The 23,621-nt window shown below is 49.4% G+C and overlaps 2 protein-coding genes across 3 annotated transcripts in view; one reads left to right on the top strand and one right to left on the bottom strand.

The window, feature by feature from the left end:
* Window positions 1-23,621, top strand: part of LOC149363294 (glutathione hydrolase 1 proenzyme-like) — an 86,903-nt gene that overhangs the window by 47,445 nt on the left and 15,837 nt on the right. Inside the window, exons 9-12 of one of the 2 annotated variants that reach the window (XM_089573440.1) lie at window positions 8,623-8,689; window positions 17,483-17,640; window positions 20,100-20,214; window positions 20,556-20,762. In XM_089573440.1, coding sequence (XP_089429566.1) covers window positions 8,623-8,689; window positions 17,483-17,640; window positions 20,100-20,214; window positions 20,556-20,633 — 418 coding nt within the window. In that variant the 3' untranslated portion in view covers window positions 20,634-20,762. Of the gene's footprint in view, window positions 1-8,622; window positions 8,690-17,482; window positions 17,641-20,099; window positions 20,215-20,555; window positions 20,785-23,621 lie in introns of those variants that run through there. The other variant, XM_089573439.1, reaches the window with a different exon arrangement.
* LOC149363295 (uncharacterized) lies at window positions 325-6,478 on the bottom strand. Its single transcript, XM_089567495.1, has 2 exons — window positions 3,449-6,478; window positions 325-345 (listed from the first exon to the last, which is right to left on the bottom strand). Exons 1-2 carry the CDS (start codon window positions 6,359-6,361, stop codon window positions 325-327), a joined length of 2,934 nt encoding a protein of 977 aa, XP_089423621.1. The 5' UTR covers window positions 6,362-6,478.

The raw sequence follows: 23,621 nt of genomic DNA, 5'->3' as shown, positions 1-23,621 counted from the left end.
AGGTCGAGCTCATCTAGAGTAATCTGGAAACACGTAGATGCCGCTCTTCGTGGCTGTGATCAACCGAGATTAGTCCGGTCGCTTCTCGCGTCACAAACAAAAATTATAACCCCTTTCATGCGGCCTTGCGCGAACGAACGGAGATTACAATGGTACGTGGCAATATTTCAATCCAGTTTCCCAGGTTGTCGAAATTTCCGGAGCCCTCCTCTACGGCGTCTCTCATATCCTTAGTCGCTTTGGGACGTTAGACCCCCATAAACCAAACCAAACCAAACCAAACCAGTTTCTCTCGCACTATGCCACCACGTGGATAGCAGCTGCTCAGCCCCTTGATGCGCCCATCTGCGCGCAAAGCAGCACACGAAAGCAGTCAAACTGGGTGTACATATGTGTTTTACTCCGTCCCCCTTCATCTGACTCCCTCCAACCTCCCGACTCTCATTGGCGACTGTACTGTCCCTCTCCCCAACCGTCGCCTCCCACCCTCTCATTTTCTTCTTGTCTCTCCCACTTTTCCTCTCCCTTATCTCATTTGAAAGTGGAGACGGGTATTCCCTCCCTCCGCTCACCCACCCGCCAACTGATGCTTTAGACATACAGATGGACTAATCAATTCTTCCCCCCAACTTGAGGGCTGTAACGCATTAAAAACTTTTTGAATAACCTCATTACGGAGTTTATAGGAGAGGCTGTACTAGAAACTGAGATGCTATTGGTGTCGCATTAATGCATTGAAATATTCATTTTACCCGAACAATACTACCGACTGCAAAATGCTGCCAAACTAAATTGTCACTGCATCTGAATTTGAAGAGACGACTACAAAACATTTTGTACACGGACATCAGCTGACTTCGCCTTGATGCTTCTTTTGTACTGTATGTTGTTGAGAACGGGAACGGGCCCACAAGCCCTGGGCTGGAACCAGTGTTAAAGATGGGGCTTCTATCCCACCGCTGGAACCAGAGTTGAAGACGGAGGGGTCCTGGAGATGACTAACTCGTTTAGCCCCGCAGGTACCGGCTCCGAATGACGATGTCGGACTGCGTTATCGAGGACACTGTACAGAAGGGTTTATTCTACATATTTACAGAAGAGAATCGAATGCAATGCTCCGATCACACAACAACATCCCGTTAAATACGGTTCGCGTTCCCTAGATCCCTGACTGGGGAACTTGGTTCGAATAACGTTGTCCAATCGGATGGGCCATTGATGACGCTGGCGGTACCACCCACGGCACGGGGCGGTGCTGAAGCTCTCTCGCTCTCTCACAGCTCGGGGGATGAGAAGGGGAAGACAGTCATCAAACACAGATGCGTCACCTTGACCACTGCCGCAAGTGTTCTGTGCGTTGCCTCCGTGGGAAAGCAGAATCCCGCAGACTCCTCGCAGGTGGTTGAACCTTCTCGAACTCCCACGCCGGATGGCCGAAGCACGAGACTCCTTCGACACAGCGTCTTTCAATTAGCAGCCTCGCTCAGCGTGACCTTGCGTAGCATCATCCAGTCCGGTGACCCGAAGGCCGACTCAGCCAACGTATACCGCTGTATACAGCTGCTTCCGCCGTGCTTCCTGTGCATCTCTGCTTTCACCGTTGCTGCTGTGCCGCCGCAAGCTCTCGCCGCATCTTTGCCTAACGACGGCACTCGTTTGACAGTAATTTCTCCCAGGCCCGTGGGAGACAGCGTCCTTCGATCGGTTCGGAGGTTCGGTGATTTGGAGAGCAACAGCCCCGGCCGTCGTCGTCTATGCTTCCGCCGCCGGCGCCAGGCCTTGTCATATTCCTTGCTTTGCGATGAGACACACCCGGCTCTCAGGACCACGTTGTCCACTCTTAACAGCTCGTCCGCGGCCCGAAAAATCTCGAATGGCCAGCGTTCACGACCGCTGGGCAGGAAGAGATGAGGCCGGAGTCGGGTGGAAGGGCTGGTTTCCAGAAATGGCATCCAAGCTCGAACATTCAACAAAGAATGGCATCAGTGGACTGTTCCACGAGACAGGGCACTGACCCACAAGCAAGCGCTCGGAATTTGCCAAAGACCCACCAGGCTTCCCACAATGACAATAAATGTTTAATAAAACATTACTGAATTTTGGCGTAATTTTGGTGCCAAGAAAGCGCAAAATATCCCCTTTGAAATCGCCCAAGACGGACCGCTTGGGCCAAGGTTAAAGAAAAAAAAAAAAAAAACACACACACACAGTAGGTGGTCCTAATTTCTCCCGCTTAAAATAGTCGGCTTAAACCATCAGCATTTCCGTGCAGTTTTCCCTTCTTGTAACGCACCGAGAAATTGTACTGTTGGAGAGCTAGACTCCATCTGAGCAAGCGACCATTTTTGGGAGACATTTGTCGCAGCCAGGTTAGAGGGCAATGATCAGTCTCAAAGATGAACTTTGCGCCGTACAGGTAACACGACAACTTCTGTGCCGCCCAAACTAAACACGCGCACTCTTTTTCTGAAGCGCTGTACGCTTCTTCTCTACAGGTCAGCTTGCGGCTGACGTACAGAATCGGGTGTTCTTCGTGGTCGTCGCCCACTTGGCTTAAAACAGCACCCAGTCCTCTATCGCTGGCGTCACACTGGACTATAAACTCCCTACCATAGTCAGGGGTCCGAAGCAAAGGTCGGGACACGAGCGCTTCCTTCAGGCTCCGGAAGGAGTTTTCTTTTAGGTCATCCCAGTGTACGTCACTGGGTGCTCCCTTTCGTAAGGCGTCAGTTAAGGGACTTGCCCGCTGTGAGTAGCTCGGTATGTACCGCTGGTAGTATCCAACCAATCCCAAAAAGGAGCGAATGTCTGTCTTCGTCCGTGGCTGCGGAAATGCCGCTATCGGGGCAATTTTTAACTCGGATGGGCTCCTAGTTCCCTGGCCTACAACGTGGCCCAAGTAGGACACATGAGCGCAACCAAACCTACACTTTTCCCTTTTCAACGTCAGTCCGGCCTGTCGCAAACTAGAAAGCACGCTCGTTAGGTGCTCTAGATGCTCTTCCCAGGTGTCCGAAAAAATAGCGACATCGTCTAAATAGGGGAGCGCAAAGCCCTGCATATCCTTTAGTACGATGTCCATGAGTTTCGAGAAGCTGAAGGGGGCATTCTTCAACCCAAAACTAAGCATTAAGGGTCGAAAGGTGCCTGCTGGCGATATGAAAGCAGCATACCGGCTCGCGCTTTCCGAGAGGGGAACCTGCCAATATCCGCGCACGAGATCGAGGGTGGAAATGAATTTTGCGCCGCTCACCCTTTCTATCCTTTCCTCTATGTTGGGAATCGGGTAAAGCTGATCCTTGGTAATCGCATTCAGCTTTCTGTAATCCACGCATGGGCGAGGATCCTTGCCTGGGGTTTCAACCAGGATCAGCGGTGAGGTATAGTCACTTTCCGCGGGCTCTATAACCCCTAACGTTAACATGCGCTGAATTTCAGCTTCCATTACCTCTTTTTGCCGTGGTGATACCCTGTAGGGCTTCGACCGAATCGGCTCATCAGACGTGAGCTCTATTTCATGCGTCAGGAGATGTGTCCTTCCTGGGCGGCTGCTAAATAGATCGGCGAATTCGCTCAACAACTGCTTTAGCGCGTCGATCTGGGCCGAGCTTAGAAATTCTGCACCTATAGAAAGAGCCAGGATGTTCTCCATGGCGCCGCTAGCGCCAGCGCTTTCCTTCCAATCTGGACTCTCGCCGTCCGGCTCTTCCGGTTCATTTAGCGTCAGATTGACGATCCCGCTACGTTCCACGAACGGCTTCATCAGATTGCAGTGATAGATTTTCACCTGCTTTCCTCTGCCTGGAACCTTTAGCGCATAATTAGTGTCTGAAAGTTTCTGCAAAACTTCCACTGGACCATCCCAGTGAACTTCTAGCTTGTTCTTTCTCGATGGCCGGAGTATCATCACGCGATCGCCCACGGTGAAAGCTCGAAGGCGGGCGTTCTTGTCATAATAGACCTTGGCGGCCTCCTGGGCAGTTTTCATATTTTGGTTTACTAACTCCCTTGTATCGTTAAGGCGGTCCAGTAGCTGAAGCACGTACTCAACCACTGTCTGGTTCTCTCCTGTCCCTTCCCACATTTCTCTCAGCATTCGGAGGGGAGAGCGGAGGGTTCTTCCGTATACAAGTTCTGCTGGGGTGAACCCCGTGGCTTCGTGGGGCACTGTTCGTAAAGCGAACAGTGTGGCCGGTAGACAGTCCTCCCAGTCGGCTTTGTGCTCGTAACAAAGAGCACGTAACACCCGCTTCAGCACCGAATGCCACTTTTCTACACTGTTAGACTGCGGATGATACACCGAGCTGTGTAGCATTTTTACTCCGCACCTTTCTAGGAACGTGGTCGTCAAAGCGCTTGTAAAGACTGTCGCCTGATCGGCCTGGATTTCGGCCGGAAATCCTATGCGCGCGAACACCGACAAAAGAGCGTCAACTATTTCTGCGGAGCTCAAATCCTTCAATGGAACTGCTTCGGGAAATTTTGTGGCGGGGCAAAGCATAGTGAGCAGGTACTTATAGCCTGACTTTGTTTTAGGCAGCGGGCCTACTGTGTCTATTACAAGCCGGCGGAAAGGTTCCGAGATCAATGGCACAATTTTTAGTGGAGCCTTCCATGTCTCTCCCGGCTTGCCCACGCGCTGGCAGGCATCGCACGATTTCACGTAGCGTTCTGCATCTTTGAAACATCCTGGCCAGTAATATTCCATTAACAGCCGCTCCTTTGTTTTATTGATTCCGAGATGTCCTGACCAGCCATTACCGTGGCAGAGACTCAGAATATCCGCTCGGTACCTTTCAGGCACGACCAACTGATCAAGTGTTTTGCCTTTTCTGTCCTGATAGTGTCGGTACAGTAAGCCTCCTTTCTCATGCATCGTTATGTTGCGTCTCGCGATTCCCTCTTCGGCTGTAAGGCGCAATCTTTCCAATGTAGGGTCCTGTTTTTGTTCTTTTATTAGGGACTCCCTGTTCACCTGCAGAAGGCGATCAAAGTTACGCGAAGCTGGAGATAAAACGGACCCTTCAGCGCTCTCTGCCTCATTTACCGACTCAGTGATCGAAGTGTCTGGTCGCTCATCTGCTCGGTCATCCGTCTGCCTTTTATGCCCTAGTGGCTCTTCACCCTCCTGATTGGCTTCCAACGATAAGTTGGCTGGTGCATCTCTAGCTACCTGAAGTTCGGGAATCTGGCTCAATTGAGACGCGAGCTGGAGAGTTTTAGACCTTGTCAAAGCTTGTATCACCCCACTTCCGAGTTTCTGGCCTCTCTCGCGTAGCAATTGGTCGGATCGATTCGAGAAAAGGTATGGGAATTGAAGTGGCACGGCCTTCGAAACTGCGGCCTCAGTTAACAGCTCTCCAAACGGCCCGCAAATCCTCACTCTAGCCATCGGCAGGCATACACTGTGTTCTTCTACCGCCTGTTTTATCCACGACACTTCCCCCGTGAAATCGTCCGCTGTAACATAGGACGGATGGACAACGTCCATCGTCGCGGCGCTATCACGAAGCACTTTGCAAGGTTTCCCGTTAACCTGCATTTCGTGCAAGTACGGCCTAAGGAGCTCTAAATTCTCGTCGCTATCATCGATGCACGAGAACACAACACGCTGCTTTGGACATTTGGCTGCAAAGTGCCCGACACGATTGCAGTTGTAGCAACGCTGTGGCCTACTAGCCTCGAACTCTCTTTTCCCGGCTTTGTCTGCTCCCTCTCTCTTTGACTGTTCTTCTTGCTTTTCTGGCGCTTTCTTTGACGCCTCCGACTGTCCAGAACTTCTAGCAAGCTGCTTCTTTCGGCTAGGTCCTTGATCTCGCATTGTGTTTCGAGCGTGTGACGCACCCCCTTCAGTGCTCAACCTTCTGCGCGAAACGTACTCCTCTGCCAGCTCAGCGGCTCTTTCAACTGTGTCGACCTTTTCCCTGTCTTGAACCCACAGTTTCACTGCTTGTGGAATGCTTCGGTAAAATTGCTCAAGGCAAAAACACTCGATGATTTTGTCTCGGCTTTCGTAAACCTCAGCTCCTTTTAGCCATTCTAGCAGGTTAGTCTTAAGGCCATACGCGAAATCCGGATAGCCCTCGCTATCGTTTTTGATTGTGCTCCTGAAGCGCTGTCGGAAAGCTTCGGCTGAAAGCCGGTATCTTTTCAGCAGGCTGGCTTTTACCTTGTCATAATCTGCTGCGTCTTTCGTGCTAAGTCTCGCTATGACTTCAGCTACTTCACATGGCAAGAGGGTCAGAAGCCGTTGTGGCCATGTACTGCGAGCAAAGTTCTCTCTTTCACAAGTTCTCTCAAAATTGCCCAGGTACAGTCCTATGTCCCGACCAATTTCATACGAATGCATGTACCTGTTCATTCGATACGATTCTGCATCGCTTGCTCTTTCAGGAGTTCCGGCTCTCGCACCAACGCCCTCTTTTTGTTTTTCGTTTTCAAGCTGTCTACGCTTTAGATCCCTTTCAGCGTTTTCAGCTTCCCATTTTTTTCTTTCTTTCTCTTTTTCCCACTCCCGATCAGCTTCCTCTTTACGCGCTTTTTCCTCTGTGCGCGCTTTTTCCTCCTGTTCGGCTTTTTCTCTTTTTTCTTTTTCCTCCTGTTCGGCTTTTTCTCTACGGGCTTTTTCTTTTTCCTCCTGTATCAAGTTCCATGTAACTTCTAGGTGATCGTTATCCTTGACGTGTTTAAGAATGATTTCGCCCAGTTCAATTTTGGTTACTTTGTTCTGAACTTCCACTGACAGTTCCTCGCATATCAACAGCAAGTCCGACTTCAACAATCTCATTAGGTCCATTGTGACGCTTTCTCCGCTTTGGCTCTGCTAACTCAAAAAAAATGCCTTGAGAATAACCCTTCTCAAATGACAAACCCTTGATTCCCAGTCAAGATTTTTCTCTGAATCTAAAGCCTGGCGAATCCCATAGCAAAAGCCAAAACGCTCACCCGTGGAGAAAGCACGATGTCGCACGGTCCATCCCAGCTGCTGCCAACCAGTGTTGAGAACGGGAACGGGCCCACAAGCCCTGGGCTGGAACCAGTGTTAAAGATGGGGCTTCTATCCCACCGCTGGAACCAGAGTTGAAGACGGAGGGGTCCTGGAGATGACTAACTCGTTTAGCCCCGCAGGTACCGGCTCCGAATGACGATGTCGGACTGCGTTATCGAGGACACTGTACAGAAGGGTTTATTCTACATATTTACAGAAGAGAATCGAATGCAATGCTCCGATCACACAACAACATCCCGTTAAATACGGTTCGCGTTCCCTAGATCCCTGACTGGGGAACTTGGTTCGAATAACGTTGTCCAATCGGATGGGCCATTGATGACGCTGGCGGTACCACCCACGGCACGGGGCGGTGCTGAAGCTCTCTCGCTCTCTCACAGCTCGGGGGATGAGAAGGGGAAGACAGTCATCAAACACAGATGCGTCACCTTGACCACTGCCGCAAGTGTTCTGTGCGTTGCCTCCGTGGGAAAGCAGAATCCCGCAGACTCCTCGCAGGTGGTTGAACCTTCTCGAACTCCCACGCCGGATGGCCGAAGCACGAGACTCCTTCGACACAGCGTCTTTCAATTAGCAGCCTCGCTCAGCGTGACCTTGCGTAGCATCATCCAGTCCGGTGACCCGAAGGCCGACTCAGCCAACGTATACCGCTGTATACAGCTGCTTCCGCCGTGCTTCCTGTGCATCTCTGCTTTCACCGTTGCTGCTGTGCCGCCGCAAGCTCTCGCCGCATCTTTGCCTAACGACGGCACTCGTTTGACAGTAATTTCTCCCAGGCCCGTGGGAGACAGCGTCCTTCGATCGGTTCGGAGGTTCGGTGATTTGGAGAGCAACAGCCCCGGCCGTCGTCGTCTATGCTTCCGCCGCCGGCGCCAGGCCTTGTCATATTCCTTGCTTTGCGATGAGACACACCCGGCTCTCAGGACCACGTTGTCCACTCTTAACAATGTCTTCAATGCTGCCGTTTTACATAATTTTATTTTGTTTTCGCTGGGCCGACTAATTTGTACCTCTTTGTATCTAGATCTTTTTTATAATTTGTAAAGCTGGCTTCCTTTCATTTTACTTGTTACTAATTATGATGTCAATGGAAATTAGTAAATATTTGATGACGTACTCAACGCCGATGGTACTGCTGTACAGGAACACGTTGTGATGTCGCGAGAACCAAGCTGATTTATTCCGCTTAAAACGCAACACCCGAACCACGGCTACATGTAGTTTTAAAAATTTGCTCTCCTGCCGTCGTAGTCAGGTACAGCTAGTCTTAGGCCTGCTCAGCCTACACAGAAAATGTTTCTCAATCATTATGAAAAAGTTAAGATATCGAGGTGTACTTTCGGGCAGTACGATGAGAATGACGTCAAAACGATATGGGAATGACGTGCGTAAAACAAAACATTTGTACAATAAGCGAGTAAAATATATTCCCGAAGTGTATTGTCGATGGTCCCAGTATTTGCGCTCTTATTGCAGATTCTAAAAAAAATGCATGGGGGAGGCATTGTTCTTTGCGAATATAGAAGCCCATCGTGCTAAGAAAACTGCCTTGCCGCCAACATTTCTCATTACTGGGGCGCCTGCACTGATCTTTGCTTTCACTCAAAACCCAGCTGGCAGAAGCGAATGCAGCACGTGCTCTCCGCGATACCTGAGCTGGATGGAAAAGGATCAGACGTAGTAAGTTGACAGCGCATTACTTATGCCTGGGTTTCTTAATACTGCAAATGGCTTTTCCGAACAACTTTCTTGCCGATACTGGTGTGTGTGTATGCTAACAACTTGGGTTACACTTAAAAGGGCTCTGAAACACCTTCCGACGAGAGCACATCAACTGTCTCAAACAATACATCGTGTTGCCATGAACGCGTGAACCCAATAATACACTTCTACACGCTGGAGAGAACCCACACTCAGGCGCAAAAGTTGGCAAGCCCTTCCCGGCGACTCGTTCATGCTGGCACTCTCCGCTGTACACTCGCACCCACGTATACAATTTGAGAGTTGGCTATTGCTTAGATTTCTTCAGACGTCAGGCAGCTACCATGCCCGCGGCCAATAAGCCGCGTAGCTGAGGCAAGTCAGGAAGCTCCGCCCCCGGAGGTGGGGCCGGGGGAGGTGCGCCGACTTTCCAGCGTGTAAAAAGTGACGAGAGAAGAGGGAAAGGCGCGAAGACGGTGAAATTCAAATTTTTAATACAGATAACTCAGCTTCCACAAATTCTTGCAGACAATACTCATGAAGCGGCGTGTTTTAACACCCCAGGCATATCGCAACTTTGTTAGAGCCCTTTTCAGAGCCCTTTTAACGCACTTCTCAAGGTGCACTAAAGAGGATTCTGAGCTCGTCTTTTTACCGCGGGAAATCGATCTACGCGCTCCGAGCATTCTTAGAAACTTCGAATTATTGTCCTGTACAGCCGATTTCTCTATTCAGTCGAATTAAACGTAAAATCGAAAATCGCAATATCGTAAACTGCGACACCACCGAGTTAAGGCCATTCCATCGATGCTGCTTAAAAGTAATTCAACCTTACCCGCTGCGCTACCCACACACTAAACATGAATACACCTGTATAGGAGTAAAAAGGGACTAAGCGCTCCTCTAGCGCACTTCCGACTCTTTCTGTTTGGAGTGTAGCGGCTCAAAATTGCCCAGGAGCTTCGCGCCACCAGCATTGGGCGCATGCCACTCCCGCCACCTACTTTTGTGACTGGGTTATCCGACAGGACAATTTTAGCGCTTAGTCCTTCAACAGCGACTATTTTTGTCGCTTAGTTTTCTTGCAGGTATCCGCCGGGTTGGGACAAGGCCGTGACGACAGTTGTAACGTCACGGAACGTGTGCAACGAGCGCAAATGCTGTGTACTACGACAGCCAAGATATTGCCTTTCTTTCGTTATGAACTGAACGAGGCAAACTCGATCGCAGAACACTATTTGTTACGTTTTACCGAATGGTGTGTAAGATATCGCTTCTGGCGTTTTAAGCGAGCCTTATTTGATGTTTTCGCCTAAATACACAGCTCTGCCCGTGCAGAAAAGATAAGTTGCTTAGTGTTTTTCGTGTACGGTGGAAACCAATATGAAGGGAATCATTTTAGGGCAAACCTGCTAAGTGCTCCGGCGTCGCTCATATTCACAGGAAAACTAAACAAAACACTCGAGAATAGCCGCATCCTTCCTGCTACGCTTTCTGAAAAATCAACGATCGTCAGATCAGAAAAAAGTTATTGGTTCTGTTCAGCCGGCAGAAAAACGATCGCCTTCATATTGACGTTGACTAAGTGCGCGCATTCGTCGATACTGTCACGTAGTGGTGACTGCAGTCCGGCGAACAGGAAAACAACGAGGATGTCTTCGAAACGGAACTCTTTATTTGGGCTGACTTGCGCCGGCAAAGAACTGAATCACTCGGCGGCGGCGTAGCAACAGGCGTGCTCGGTGGTCGTCGAACAGAAAACGCCCGCTGCTGTCGGCCGTGCTCTTTTTAAAGCTGACAGCGAACATTCGAGATAAAGCTTGGGAAGTTACTAGAACATTCTGGCACTTAGTAGTATCGGCTCCGCCTGGATGCGATCAATCGAGATAAGTCTAGGCGCGTCTTGCGTCACAAACGAAGTGATAAAGCGGCGTGCCGGCAGCCTTGAAGCATGAACAAATAAACACAACAAACAAACGCTAAAAAGATTCGCGGCATTACTCCCCTCTCAAAGAAGCATCGACTCGATGCTTTAGAACATAATGCGGCTATAAACAATCAAAAACGGATTGTGCAAAAATAAACACCGAATATGGAAACACGGCATCCTTTAGCGTGCATGATAGGGCTTTAGGCGTACGACATGGACTACTTCTAGCCGTGCGCGGCGTCGCTGGGATGCAGTCATTTGGTCTGGGACGATTTCATAGTCCAATTCACCTAGCCGACGAAGAACCTTGTACGGGCAGAAATAGCGGCGCAAAAGCTTTTCACTCAATCCTCGGCGGCGAATGGGCGTCCAAACCCAGACTCGGTCTCCTGGCTTGTATTCCGCGTTGCGTCTTCGTAGGTTGTAGAGTGTGGCGTCGGTCCGCTGGTGGTCTTTGATCCTTAATCGGGCAAGTCTTCGGGCTTCTTCTGCGCGTTGTAGGTAGGCGGCGACGTCGACGTTATCTTCCACGGTAACGTTCGGCAGCATGGCGTCCAGCATGGTCGTGGCCTCTCTGCCATGGACGCGCCTAAAAGGCGTCATCTGGGTGGTCTCCTGCACTGCGGTGTTGTAGGCGAAGACTATGTAAGGCAAGATGACGTCCCAGGTCTTGTGTTCGGCATCGAGATACATGGCGAGCATATCGGCGACGGTTTTGTTGAGGCGCTCGGTCAGTCCGTTGGTATGCGGGTGGTATGCAGTTGTTCTTCGGTGTTTGGTTTGGCTGTAATGGAGGATGGCTTGCGTCAGTTCCGCCGTGAATGCTGTTCCTCTGTCTGTTATGAGCACATCGGGGGCGCCGTGTCGCAGAATAATGTTCTCCACGAAAAATCTGGTGACTTCTGCTGCTGTTCCGTTCGGTAGAGCTTTTGCCTCGGCGTAGCGGGTCAGGTAGTCGGTCGCTATAATGATCCACTTATTTCCAGATGTTGATTTCGGGAAAGAGCCAAGCAAGTCCATGACGATCTGCTGAAAGGGCCTTGAGGGGGGTTCAATGGGGTTCAGAAATCCTGCTGGTCGGGTTGGAGGGGTCTTTCGTCGCTGACAATCTCGCAGGTTTTCACATAATGTGCGACATCGGCAGACAGTCGGGGCCAGTAATACTTTTCTTGAATGCGGCGGAGGGTGCGTGAAAACCCGAGATGTCCAGCTGTCGGCTCGTCGTGTGAGGCCTGAAGAACTTCTCCACGCAGACTTACGGGTACAACAAGGAGGTAGGCTGTCTTGTTCGCTGCAAAGTTTTTCTTAACGAGGACATCGTTCTGTAAAGAGAACGAAGACAATCCTCGCTCTAAAGAGGCGGGGGGTAAAGAAACCTTGCCTTCCAAGTATTTGATGAGGCATTTTATGTCGGGGTCCGTGCGTTGCTGTTGTGCAAAAGAGCTGGAGCTGATGGTTCCCATGAAGGCGTCCTCATCGTCGTCCGGCGGCGGTGCATCTACAGGGGCTCGTGACAGGCAGTCGGCGTCAGAGTGCATGCGTCCGGACCTGTAAACGACGGTTACATCAAACTCCTGGAGCCGCAGGCTCCATCGAGGGAGGCGGCCGGAGGGGTCCTTCAAACTGGCGAGCCAGCACAGTGCGTGGTGATCGCTGACCACCTTGAACGGTCGTCCGTACAGGTAGGGGCGGAATTTCGACGTAGCCCAGATGATGGGAAGGCACTCCTTCTCAGTTGTCGAATAATTAGCTTCGGCTTTCGACAGGGAGTGGCTAGCGTACGCGATGACCTTCTCCACTCCGTCAATTTTCTGAACGAGGACAGCAATTAGGCCCACACTACTTGCGTAGGTGTGAATTTCAGTCTCGGCGTTTTCATCGAAGTGCGCGAGGATCGGTGGGGACTGTAAACGACGCTGAAGTTCCTTGAAGGCTTCCACTTGCGGCGCTTCCCATTTAAATGGCACGTCTGCCTTTGTCAAGTGGGTCAGTGGCTCGGCTATGCGAGAAAAGTTCTTGCGTCTAATACTGTTCGAAGCCTTTTTAGGTGTTCCTCAAAGTTCGAAGCGAAGCCAACGACGTCATCTAAATATACCACACCAATCTGCCACTTCAGGCCTGCCAGCACTGTATCCATTACTCGCTGAAATGTGGCTGGTGCGGAACAGAGACCAAATGGCATCACCTTGAACTCGAAGAGGCCATCTGGAGTGATGAATGCGGTCTTCTTGCGATCTCTTTCATCGACCTCAATTTGCCAGTAGCCGCTCTTGAGGTCCATCGATGAGAAATATCTGGCGTTGCAAAGCCGGTCCAGTGTGTCGTCGATGCGAGGGAGGGGGTAGACATCCTTCTTTGTGATGTTGTTCAAGCGCCGGTAATCAACGCAGAATAGAAGTGCACCGTCTTTCTTTCTCACTAGAACAACAGGTGCCGCCCAGGGTCTCTTTGAAGGCTGAATAACGTCGTCGCGCAGCATTTCTTCCACTTGGCACCGGATGGCTTGCCGTTCTCGCGGCGACATTCGGTAGGGGCTCTGGCGGAGAGGACGGGCGTCCTGGTCGGTTATAATGCGATGCTTGGCAATCGGCGTTTGTCGGACCTTCGGCGATGACGAGAAGCACTCGCTGTAGCTTCGAAGGAGATTGCGGATCTGGTCTTGTCTGTTCCGGGGCAGGGCTGGGTTTATGTCGAAAGTGGGCGAATATTCTTGGTCAGGCGAATCTTCTACGGACGGGTCGGAGAGCGCGAAGAAGTCTCGTACGTCGGATATTTCGTCGAGGAATGCAACCGTCGTTCCTCTGTTAACGTGCCGGTATTCTTCGCTGAAGTTAGTCAGCAGGACTTCGGCTTGCCCTTTGCGGAAATGTGCGATACCTATTGCGATGCCGATTCCTCGGTCGAGAAGCAACTGCATGTTCGCTTCGATAATGGCTTCAGCGTTATTCGCTTCCGTGGCGCCTACGGCGATGATAACGCTTTAGCGGGGTGGGACACTCACTTGTTCTTCCAGGACACTTAAGCGCAACGTGATGTTCCGGAGTTCTCATCGACGAGATGGCCTCGTCTGTGGAAAGTGTGATCATCTTGGATCGCAGGTCGATGATAGCTTGATGCTCATTAAGGAAATCCATGCCCAAGATCACTTCGCGGGAACATTGCCGTAGCACTACGAAGGTCGCGGGGTAGGTATGTGCCTTGAGAGTCACTCGCGCTGTGCATCGTCCTGATGGCGTAATGAGGTGGCCCCCTGCGGTGCGAATTTGAGGGCCGTCCCAAGCGATCGTTACTTTCCTAAGCTGCGCAGCGAATGGTCCATTCATCACCGAATAATCGGCTCCTGTGTCGACTAGAGCGGTAACTTTTCGGCCTTCGATAACGATTTCTAAGTCGGATAACCTGGCTCTGGCGTTGCATTTCGTCTTCGGCGTCGGGTCACGGCTTCGTCGGATATGTGAATTGTTGGTGGGGCGTTTGGTCGAAGCTTTTCCTGATGACGGCGCCGTTTTGAAGGCGGTTCGCGTCGTGGTCGAGGCTGTTGTTGCATGCGTCGTCGGCGTATTAGATGCGGTGTCTATGTACAGGTGCGGCCAGAATAATACGGAGCACGCGAAAGGCGGCCAAGCCAGCAGAAACTGCATCTAAGCTGCATATCTGATATGCAGTTTAGATGCAAACTGCATCTAAACTGCATACCAGCACAACACAGACACCCGTGGCTATCCGCGCGCAGCGTACCTGCCGCCGAGCCCCCCTCTTTGCTGCAACCCTGCCGTTATCACTGTTCGAAAGATGCTGAGCTGGTTCGGGCAACACTGCCAGGTGCTGCCTTCATCCAGGCGCGCTCACTTCAGCCTCGGTGTCGCGCGCCGTCGAGTAAACTGCAAAGCGGTGGCCGCGCGGACTGAAGGGCCGAGATAACACGTAATGCCAAAACGGCCGTCTTGCGCCCGTTTACTGCGCGCGCCGCTCCTCGATGCGAGAAACGGGGCAACGAAGCGCATGGCGCTGTCAGCAGAGTATCAGTCGATCATAGAGCAAGGGATTGCATGCTATATGCTGTGATGTTGATAGGCCTGCGGAAAAAGTGGGTCCGTGCTACCGGCGCCATCTCGCCGCGTCCAAATTAAGATAGTTCCTGTCGCCACTGCTAGGCAGCGCGCATAAGCACGTTTCCGCTGCTCCGCGACCCTTCCTGTGCTCCGTATTATTCTGGCCGCACCTGTACGGCGTGGTCGCCGGAGGATCTTCGTCGTTTCCTCGGCAAGCATCCTGACCTCCACAGGTTGCTTTGTTTAGTTTCCCCCTCGTGGGCTAGGGGACCTTCCTCGGACAGCCGCGGCGTAGCTGCGGCCCGGTGATGCGAAACGTGCGGTGGACGGCGACGGCGAGCGGGAAAGACGGCTTGACGACACGTACTCTCCTCAGTGCAGGTAGTCGTCGATTTCCCGTGGTCGCTGGCCGGGGAATGGTCGTGGAGCGTCGATAGCGAAACCACGCAGGCCGATGCGTCTGTACGGGCAGTGGCGAAGTACATGACCGGCTTCGCCGCAATGGAAGCACAGCGGGCGGTTGTTGGAAGTCCTCCAGGCGTCGCAATTTCTGTGGCTTGGGCGTCGGTCGTAGGCTGGGCGGGCGGGGGCAGGGGGACGGCGTTCGGGAACAGCTGGTTCACGTCGAAGAGGCGGAATGCGGCTCTCGCTTTGGGGCTGAGGACTGCGTAGTGCAGCAGCGTAGGTTAAGGCTGGAGCTTCAGGTGGAGGCGAAGATGACGGAGTGCCAAGCGCATGCTGCACTTCTTCGCATACAATTTCCTCAAAGGTCGCTACTTGAGTCTGGTTGGAAGATGGTAGCAGGCGACGCAACTCTTCTCGTACAATTTCGCGGATAACATCTCGCAGGTTGCCTCCGAATGATGTGCCATCCGAGAGGGCAGTCGAGGTCACTTCGGGCTGTCGAGGAAAATGACGGGCTCGTGCTTCCAAGGTTCTCTCAATGACGGCTGCTTCACTGGTGAATTCCGCGACCGTCTTCGGTGGTTGCGGGTCAGACGGCCGAAAAGTGCCTCTTTAGCACCACGCATCAAAAGCTCCACCTTCTCCTCCGCCATGTCAGGATCGACTTGTCGAAAAAGGCGCTTCATATCTTCTACATATGCGGTCACTGACTCGTTCGGGTGTTGTATGCGTGACTGTAGGAGCAGCTGAGCTCTTTCTTTCCTGATGATGCTCGTGAAGGCCTTCAGGAACTCCCGTTTGAATGATTCCCACGTCGCTAGAGAAGCTTCGTTGCTTTCGAACCAAATTTTCGCTGGTCCTTCCAAGGCGAAGAAAACATGGCTCATCCTAGTCTGGTCGCCCCAACTGTTGAACACAGTGACACGCTCAAACTGTTCCAACCATTCCTCGGGATCCTCGCCCGGTGAAGCGTTGAACGTGGGCGGCAGTCGGGGCTGGTGTAAAATAATGGGGGCTGGTATCGTAGCCATGGCTGAAGTCGAAATTGAGGGGTCCGTTTTCGTTCGCATGCGGTCCGGTAGCAGTCCGAATTCTGGTGGACACCTCTGAAGACGACGGCTGCTTCGCCCTTCGCCTGAGGGAAGGGGGGGGGGGGAGCTTTCGCTACTGCGGCTTTCGCGTGATCTTCTTCGAGACGGCTCGGGCTGCTCTGACGGCTGCCAGGGGGTGAGGGCGACAGGGACATCCGTTAGAACCTCCACCAGATGTCACGTAGTGGTGACTGCAGTCCGGCGAACAGGAAAACAACGAGGATATCTTCGAAACGGAACTCTTTATTTGGGCTGACTTGCGCCCGCAAAGAACTGAATCACTCGGCGGCGGCGTAGCAACAAGCGTGCTCGGCGGTCGTCGAATAGAAAATGTCCGCCGCTGTCGGCCGTGCTCTTTTTAAAGCTGATAGCGAACATTCGAGATCAAGCTTGGGAAGTTACTAGAACATTCTGGCACTTAGTAGAATCGGCTCCGCCTGGATGCGATCAATCGAGATAATTCTAGGCGCGTCTTGCGTCACAAACGAAGCGATAAAGCGGCGTGCCGGGAGCCTTGAAGCCTGAACAAATAAACACAACAAACGAACGCTACAATGATTCGCGGCAATATGCCGTAAGGTCTCACTACTTGTGCGTGCGCCAATTTTGGTATAGGATGATTTATTCTTGGAAAAGACAAAGAATTAAATTTCGCGCGCATGATTATGCAACTGCTTTTATAATTGTTCAGTTCAGCGTGCAGCCGAGTATAAAGACCTCAAGTGCTTGCCGCGTAAAGGCACACTTCACCAAGTTCTCCTCCTTCCGGTGGCGCTGCCAGAAACACCAAGCTCACGTGACTGATTTGTTTCGTTTCCCCTTCTAGCAGATAGGTCCAAACAATGCGTGCCGGATCTTTCAATTCGTCGAAGAATTTCCCGTCTATGCGTATTTCACAAAATCTACCATTCAAACCATCATCTCAGAGATAACGCTGCTTGTACCGCCGTCTTACATTTCATCCCGCAGCGACCACCAGTTCAAAGTTGGCGTACCCAGCAGTCGCACCAACTTACACTTCGCCTCTTTTATCCCCAAGACTGCTAAGGAATGAAACCACCTTCCCGCTTCCATTGCCTCCATTACAAACGCCGACTTGTTTAAAAATGCTGTAATTGATTTTACATTGTAGTGCTGCGTTACCTGTTCTGCTTTTGTTGTGTACCACCCATTCCTCTCTGTAATGCTTCGGCCCTGAGAGTAAATAAATAAATAAATAAAATAAATGCCACTGTATATTCTGAAGCGCTATTTCACTGGTGTGTTTCCATTCCCCATAAACGCGCCTTTTCAGAACTTTACAAAATTGGTCAACCAAATCAAGGAGGGCATTAATAGCGAAAAGGATCCCACACCATCGGAGCACCCCGTAGTTCAAGACTACGGCGGCGTCCACCTGTCTATCATCAACGAGGAGGGTGCCTTGAGCATCGTATCAAGCCTGAACGAACCGTAAGCAGTTGAGCACAACGGCGGGCTACTGAGCACGGGTTCGCAAACCTCCTTTACTGGAGCAAAAAGGAAGTGATATAACCTCTAACGCACACCCTTTTAGGGGCAAGGTATATTGCCCAAGTCCAGGCGTGGATTTCAATCACTAAAAATGCATCCAAACATGAAAAAGACGCCTGTGTGCAGTGCATGTCAACAAGGCGCAGTCCAGGTGTAGAGTCTCGGAACAAAATAATCATGACCCATCTGCAGTCACTACAGCTAGCACTGTCTTGCACGATTTACACTCTTAGAAGTAAAAAAACTCCAGAGATTCTATTAGGCAAGTAAATGCATTCGACATATTTAACTCATTTTTCTATATTTTCCGCTGTACTGGAACCGGAGTGAAATACGCGTGTAACGCACTTCATTAAAGAGTAAAATTACTCTTCTCTCAGCACGGGGCACTTTAGGAAAGAAAGCAGGGTGAGCGGGAGTCAAACCTTTAAACTTTTGGTTGGAAGCCGAAGCGGTATACGTATTGAAAATCAAAAGAATGCTTGCGGTTACTTTTAATTTGGTGCGTATGTTGCAGTTCGAATCATGCGATCTAGGTTGGGCTACTAATGAATGTTTTCTGTCACGTTTAGCGCTTTGAATTGGCCGTCATCGCAGGTTCCTGTCGCATAGAGTTTGCACGGCCGAAGACAGCGAAGAGAACAGCTGTGTAGCGGAGAAAAAGAACATATGCTAGAGAGTTCTGCGCCAAGTTTGGATTAGTGCCCTTGATGAATGAAAAGCCCTGACAATTACATGCATAGTTCGCGGTCGTTAAAACTGATGCAGCATTTAAGAACACCAAAATAGCACTGAAATCAGATATTTTTAGCCAGATTTCTCGGCAAAGTTTGTAGATGTACTCGCATCTTTAATATATGGTTTGCTCGAGCCAAAAGTCGATCGTTTGTATACCTTTCTTTCCTAAAAGTCGTAAAGTCGAGAAAGTAACACGCCCCACAAAGACTGCTAAAAGCTAGTAGAGAATGAGTTCGAGAAAAAAGTACGTGGGGCATGAAGGACGCAATAAGCTTTACCTAACAAGGCCGATCTGGAAAGAACGGAAGAGATGTAGGCAACAAGAAATCATCGAAGTTTTATTGAATTGATTTTACTGTGCTGTCTTCGCATCTATCATACTTTTTAATCAATTTCATCCTCAGTAAAAGAGAAACCTCTACGTGAAGCACATGAAAGCTTGGTCATAGTAAAAATTTTGTATACTCAAGTCTAGCTCTATTGAGCATCACTTTTTATTGAGAGGTAACTGTGGAATATTATAGGATACTGTTATGGACAAATAGATGGGAACTGTCTAACCTCCGGTGCGTAGCAAAATCTTGCTTTTAAAGTTTGTCCCGAGCTCGTACCGCGTACTTAAGACATCGTCAACCAATAGGATTCGTTTTCTAGAATAAACAGGAGTAAACTACAAGTGCTCCACGCAGTGGTCTGCGGATGTATTGTTATGGTGCAATCTTACGATATGAAAAAAAAAAACTGCTCTCGTAAACAACTTCCTGTTGAAAAAAAAAATACGCTTGACAAAAATCTCTGGGTAAGTGTAGAAAACTTGACAAGTTATCACAAAAAAAACAATTCACCGTATTGTACGACGAATACACCCCTTTCCATTCGAGGATGCTTTTAGAGGATTCTCTTGGAAAGGAATCTCTTGTCCAGTATTTTTTCAGTTTATACCATCGTAAAACTATCATGTCTCTTTGTTTGTACAGGAAGGAACTACTTCATGGACATTAAGTCTCTAAATATTTATTTTTTTCTTTAACCCTATATAGAGACAAGTTAGCCTGGTGTTAATCCAATCGCAATGTTAGGGGTCCCGCGGTTGAAAAGTCAATTGTTCGTTGACCCGACAGACCTTTTCCTTCTCTGTGCGTAACCGAGCCCAGAGAAGAATTTCCTCGAGAGTGTGCGTGGTGTTGGCACTGTGCTTGGGCCCTGGTCAGGCATAACAAAGATTATTTACTTAGTGCAGAGCTCCCAATGCCTTATTATTTGGTTTCGCCCTTCATACACCCATTCATTCATTCATTCATTCATTCATTCATTCATTCATTCATTCATTCATTCATTCATTCATTCATTCATTCATTCATTCATTCATTCATTCATTCATTCATTCTTTCTTTCTTTCTTTCTTTCTTTCTTTCTTTCTTTCTTTCTTTCTTTCTTTCTTTCCTTCTTTCTTTCTTTCTTTCTTTCATTCATTCATTCATTCATTCATTTAATAAGTCACTGGCATGCTCGCTTACCCAGTATGTCCAGTACATTAACTAAATTCCCTGAAACACCTAAAGTTTTCCTTAAGGCAGATGCCTAAATGAAAGACTCAGGGAGCACAACCGCAACTGTCGCCAGATTAACTCACCTGGAAATCTTGCGGCGCACTGCGCTAGGTGCGATAGCTGCAAACCCCACTTCCAACAGACAACAGTTCTGCTGAAATCCAGAGATAAGACAATCAGGGAGCTGTGGGAAGCCTGCTGCATGGAATCGGGAAAAGGGACCTGTGTAAGTGACCCCTCGATTTTGCTTTCCAAACAGGAAAGGCAACTCTTGGATCAGTGTGAACGATTGTAATCCAATCAGCTGGGACAAAATCTTTCTTTTGATGCTTGTTGAAATGATTGAAAAACTTCTGCTTAACTCTGTTTTTTGGTGATTTATGTTATGACGTGAAGCTTATATATGTGTGTTCATCGCAATAAAACTTCAGTTGACAGTTTGCGCACGAGAGTTTGTGTCGTCCCTGTTTTGTCCCGTCTTTTCAAAAGCGCAATTATGTTTGACCATGTTAACTACCAACTAGCCCAATTTTAAACCCTCTTAAGGTTTTCCTACTGTGTTTGTAGGTTCGGAAGCAAGATGGTTGCGCTGGGCGGGATCATCATGAACAACTATATCCACGCCTATGCCTCGAAAAGTGCTGATGCCACAAAACCAACACCGAACGACCTGTCGACAGCAAAGCAGCCGAGGACATCGCTTATCCCCCTTATGGCGAAGCGTAAGGGTGAGAAAATGGTTCGCCTTGTAGCAGGAGCCGGCGGAGGCCTCAAAGGAATGTGGGCGTTGGCTGAGGTAAGTAAAGAGAGTTCTTTTTCAAAGGAACCCTAAATGATCTGCTTTAAAAGGGAGCCCTGAAACTTGGTCACCTTATTCGCGAGCGCGCCTCAACATTATTTGTTATTTGATTAGCACACCCTATAAAAAAATACAACACAACATCCTGCTGTAATGACACAAGATCCCGTTACAATGAAAACTTGTGTTGTACGACAAAACACAGCTTTGTTATACGGCAGACTGAGTTGTTGTGCACGACAGAAGGCTGCCCTGTTAATACGACATACTGCCGTGTTGTACGACAGACTAAGCTTTTGTTCGACCAGCGCCTCCTCTATTTTTACAATGTAGGAGACGCTGGTTCGGCAGGAGACGGCCCTGTTGTTACGAGTGACTGATCTGTTGTTCAGAGAAGGCATATACGCTGAAATGAGTCTTTTTATTGATGGAATTATTATTCTAAACAGTGGATTTTGAGCCATCCTACAGTGCAGAATACTTACTAGGGAAATACGCTACCTATCTCGTGTGGTAAAGCTACAAACATTTCTCATTGACTTTAATATCACATTGCTCATCACGCATGGTGGTTTTATGACTATGCGCATGTTATCTATTTGCCTTGCGGAATCCCAATGAGGTTGATTTGGTCGAATCTGCTCCCTGCTTCCAGAGAAGACTGGCGGTTCTCTCCCAACGCACACAACGCGCAAATCTGAACGCACACAATGCGACGCTTTCATAAGAAAAGTTGAGTATACCGAACCCATGCTAGCGAGCGCAAGCTTTTAAAGGATTATCGACACCTAACTTTATGGCATGCTTTCCTCAAAATGATGTCTTACACATTGCGATACATGGATCATCGTCTGGTAATCGGCCATAACTGCTAAATAATTTATAACCAAATTTTTCATGCTGTTTCGGTTTCATCAACCGAATGGTGGTTGTGACGTGCAGTCGAGCTTTAAGCCACGTGAGGCACGGAAAAATAAACTGCAATATAAACACTGATGCGTAGTTCTAACTCACTACAGCACTTAAGGCAGCCTTCTTCAAGAGCTAGAATTACAACAAATGAGGTATCAGCATTTATATTGCCGTTTTGTATCCCCTACGTGACCACACCCATCGTTTGGTTGATGAAACCGATACGGTGTCAAGAAGAAATTCGATTATAAATTATTTAGCGGTCGCAGGCGGATACCACGGAGTGCTTCATGTATACCATCGTGTAATAGATCTTTTGACAGAAGAAAAAAAAAGCAAAATTTTGGTGTTTATAGTCCTTTAAGCAATGAACTTTGAGACGTATCGCGCAAAAAAGTGGTGTCCTAGGACACGTAGGACGCTAGGCATATATGGGTTAGGTAGTAAAGAAATGTTGGCGAAACTAACCCTGAACACGAACTGAAGTTGAACTTGGTGAAGGGATTGCCATTTTCTAACTGCAAAGAAGCGGACTTCGCAGGAAAGTTGGGGAGGCACTTAAGCCCGGCTTTGAGGGCATGACGCGAGAGCGGTTCCTCTTGCCCACGCAGACGTGGACACTGTCGCCTCCTTGACAATATATACAAACCCCCGCATCACCGTACGAATGTGCCTGCGTGGTGTAGCGGTAGCGTGTCTGACTCATAACCCGAAGGTCACGAGTTCGATTCCTGTGTAAGTTACATATGTGCGGTTATTAGGAATACAGCGATGAGTCTGCCGCGTAGCAGTTGGACAGGAGGAAGACAGCGGCCGATGGCCCGTGCGCTTGGCGCGTTGCTCACGACTGCTGCGATCGCTGAGGATCCGATGCGCCCCTGATGTAGCTTTCGCTATCTATGGGAGCTTCTTGTAGCAACCACCTTTTCTAGTAATCCCGATTTTTCCGTCCTGCCGACGGCAACGCCGGCATTTCTGCGACACGGCGCCCTTACGGTGTCGCGTAAAATAGAAGTTTTTATCAGGTACAAAGGAGCAAAAATTACAAGCAGATGTCGCCCCCACTGGTCCTTTCTGCTACTAGAATGCGGTGACATCAGGGGATATTAGCAGGAAATAGAACTAAATATGCTCCTGAATATTCCTCCGACTGAAAAACACTCAGGAAACGCGTTGATATTGAGGTAACGATGGTATCTCTACCTCTGATGGGCCTTCATCGGGCAGGGAAGAAAAGAAGCCACAAAAAAAAAAAAACCGGACAAACTCATCGCATTTGGCCTCTTCAGAAATGTGACTTCAGAAATGTGGGACAACGTTCAAACTTTTTAACTCGAAGTCTCTAAACAATGAAAGTGACATACGCTGCCCGACAAATGCTAACAGAGCGGGGTAAAGACCGGCTCGCATTTTGTTAAGAACAAAAAACAGCTAGAGCTATTCTCAGTGTTACTTTAAAAGTTGCCGCTATAACGTTTGATACTGTTCCTAGCTAGTGGCCGAATATAGGTTCCGATACGTAGCCTTCGCTCCAAACTTAAAGGCGTTAAACTTCAGAATCAATCTTGGTCTGTCTGAAACTGTCATTGCATTCTTCTTGATTCGCTCTTCTTGTGTACGCCTTTCCACTGGACGCAAAATGTGTCATTATTTAAGCCTCTGCCTCATATTTTTAATGCATGAATGCATTGTGCAGTGACTTCCCCGTGCCTGACCATCATTGTCCTTTTATTTTTGTTTGCCCGTCCACTTAGACGCATAGGTGCACAGGTGCAAAGAACAGCATGAATCAACTCTGCACCTGTGGTTATCCTGTACATGGGTTCATCTGCGTGATGATAAGGACTGCGTGATGATAAGGACTGTATGATGATGATGATGATAAACATTCGTTTTAGTGTGCTAGCACTCACAGTGGACGT

This window comes from Amblyomma mixtum, chromosome 2, assembly GCF_055824585.1.
Source record: "Amblyomma mixtum isolate Tamu chromosome 2, ASM5582458v1, whole genome shotgun sequence".
NCBI lineage: Eukaryota > Metazoa > Arthropoda > Arachnida > Ixodida > Ixodidae > Amblyomma > Amblyomma mixtum.
The sequence above is the reverse complement of the archived record's forward strand: the minus strand, read 5'-3'. Positions and strand labels throughout refer to the sequence as shown.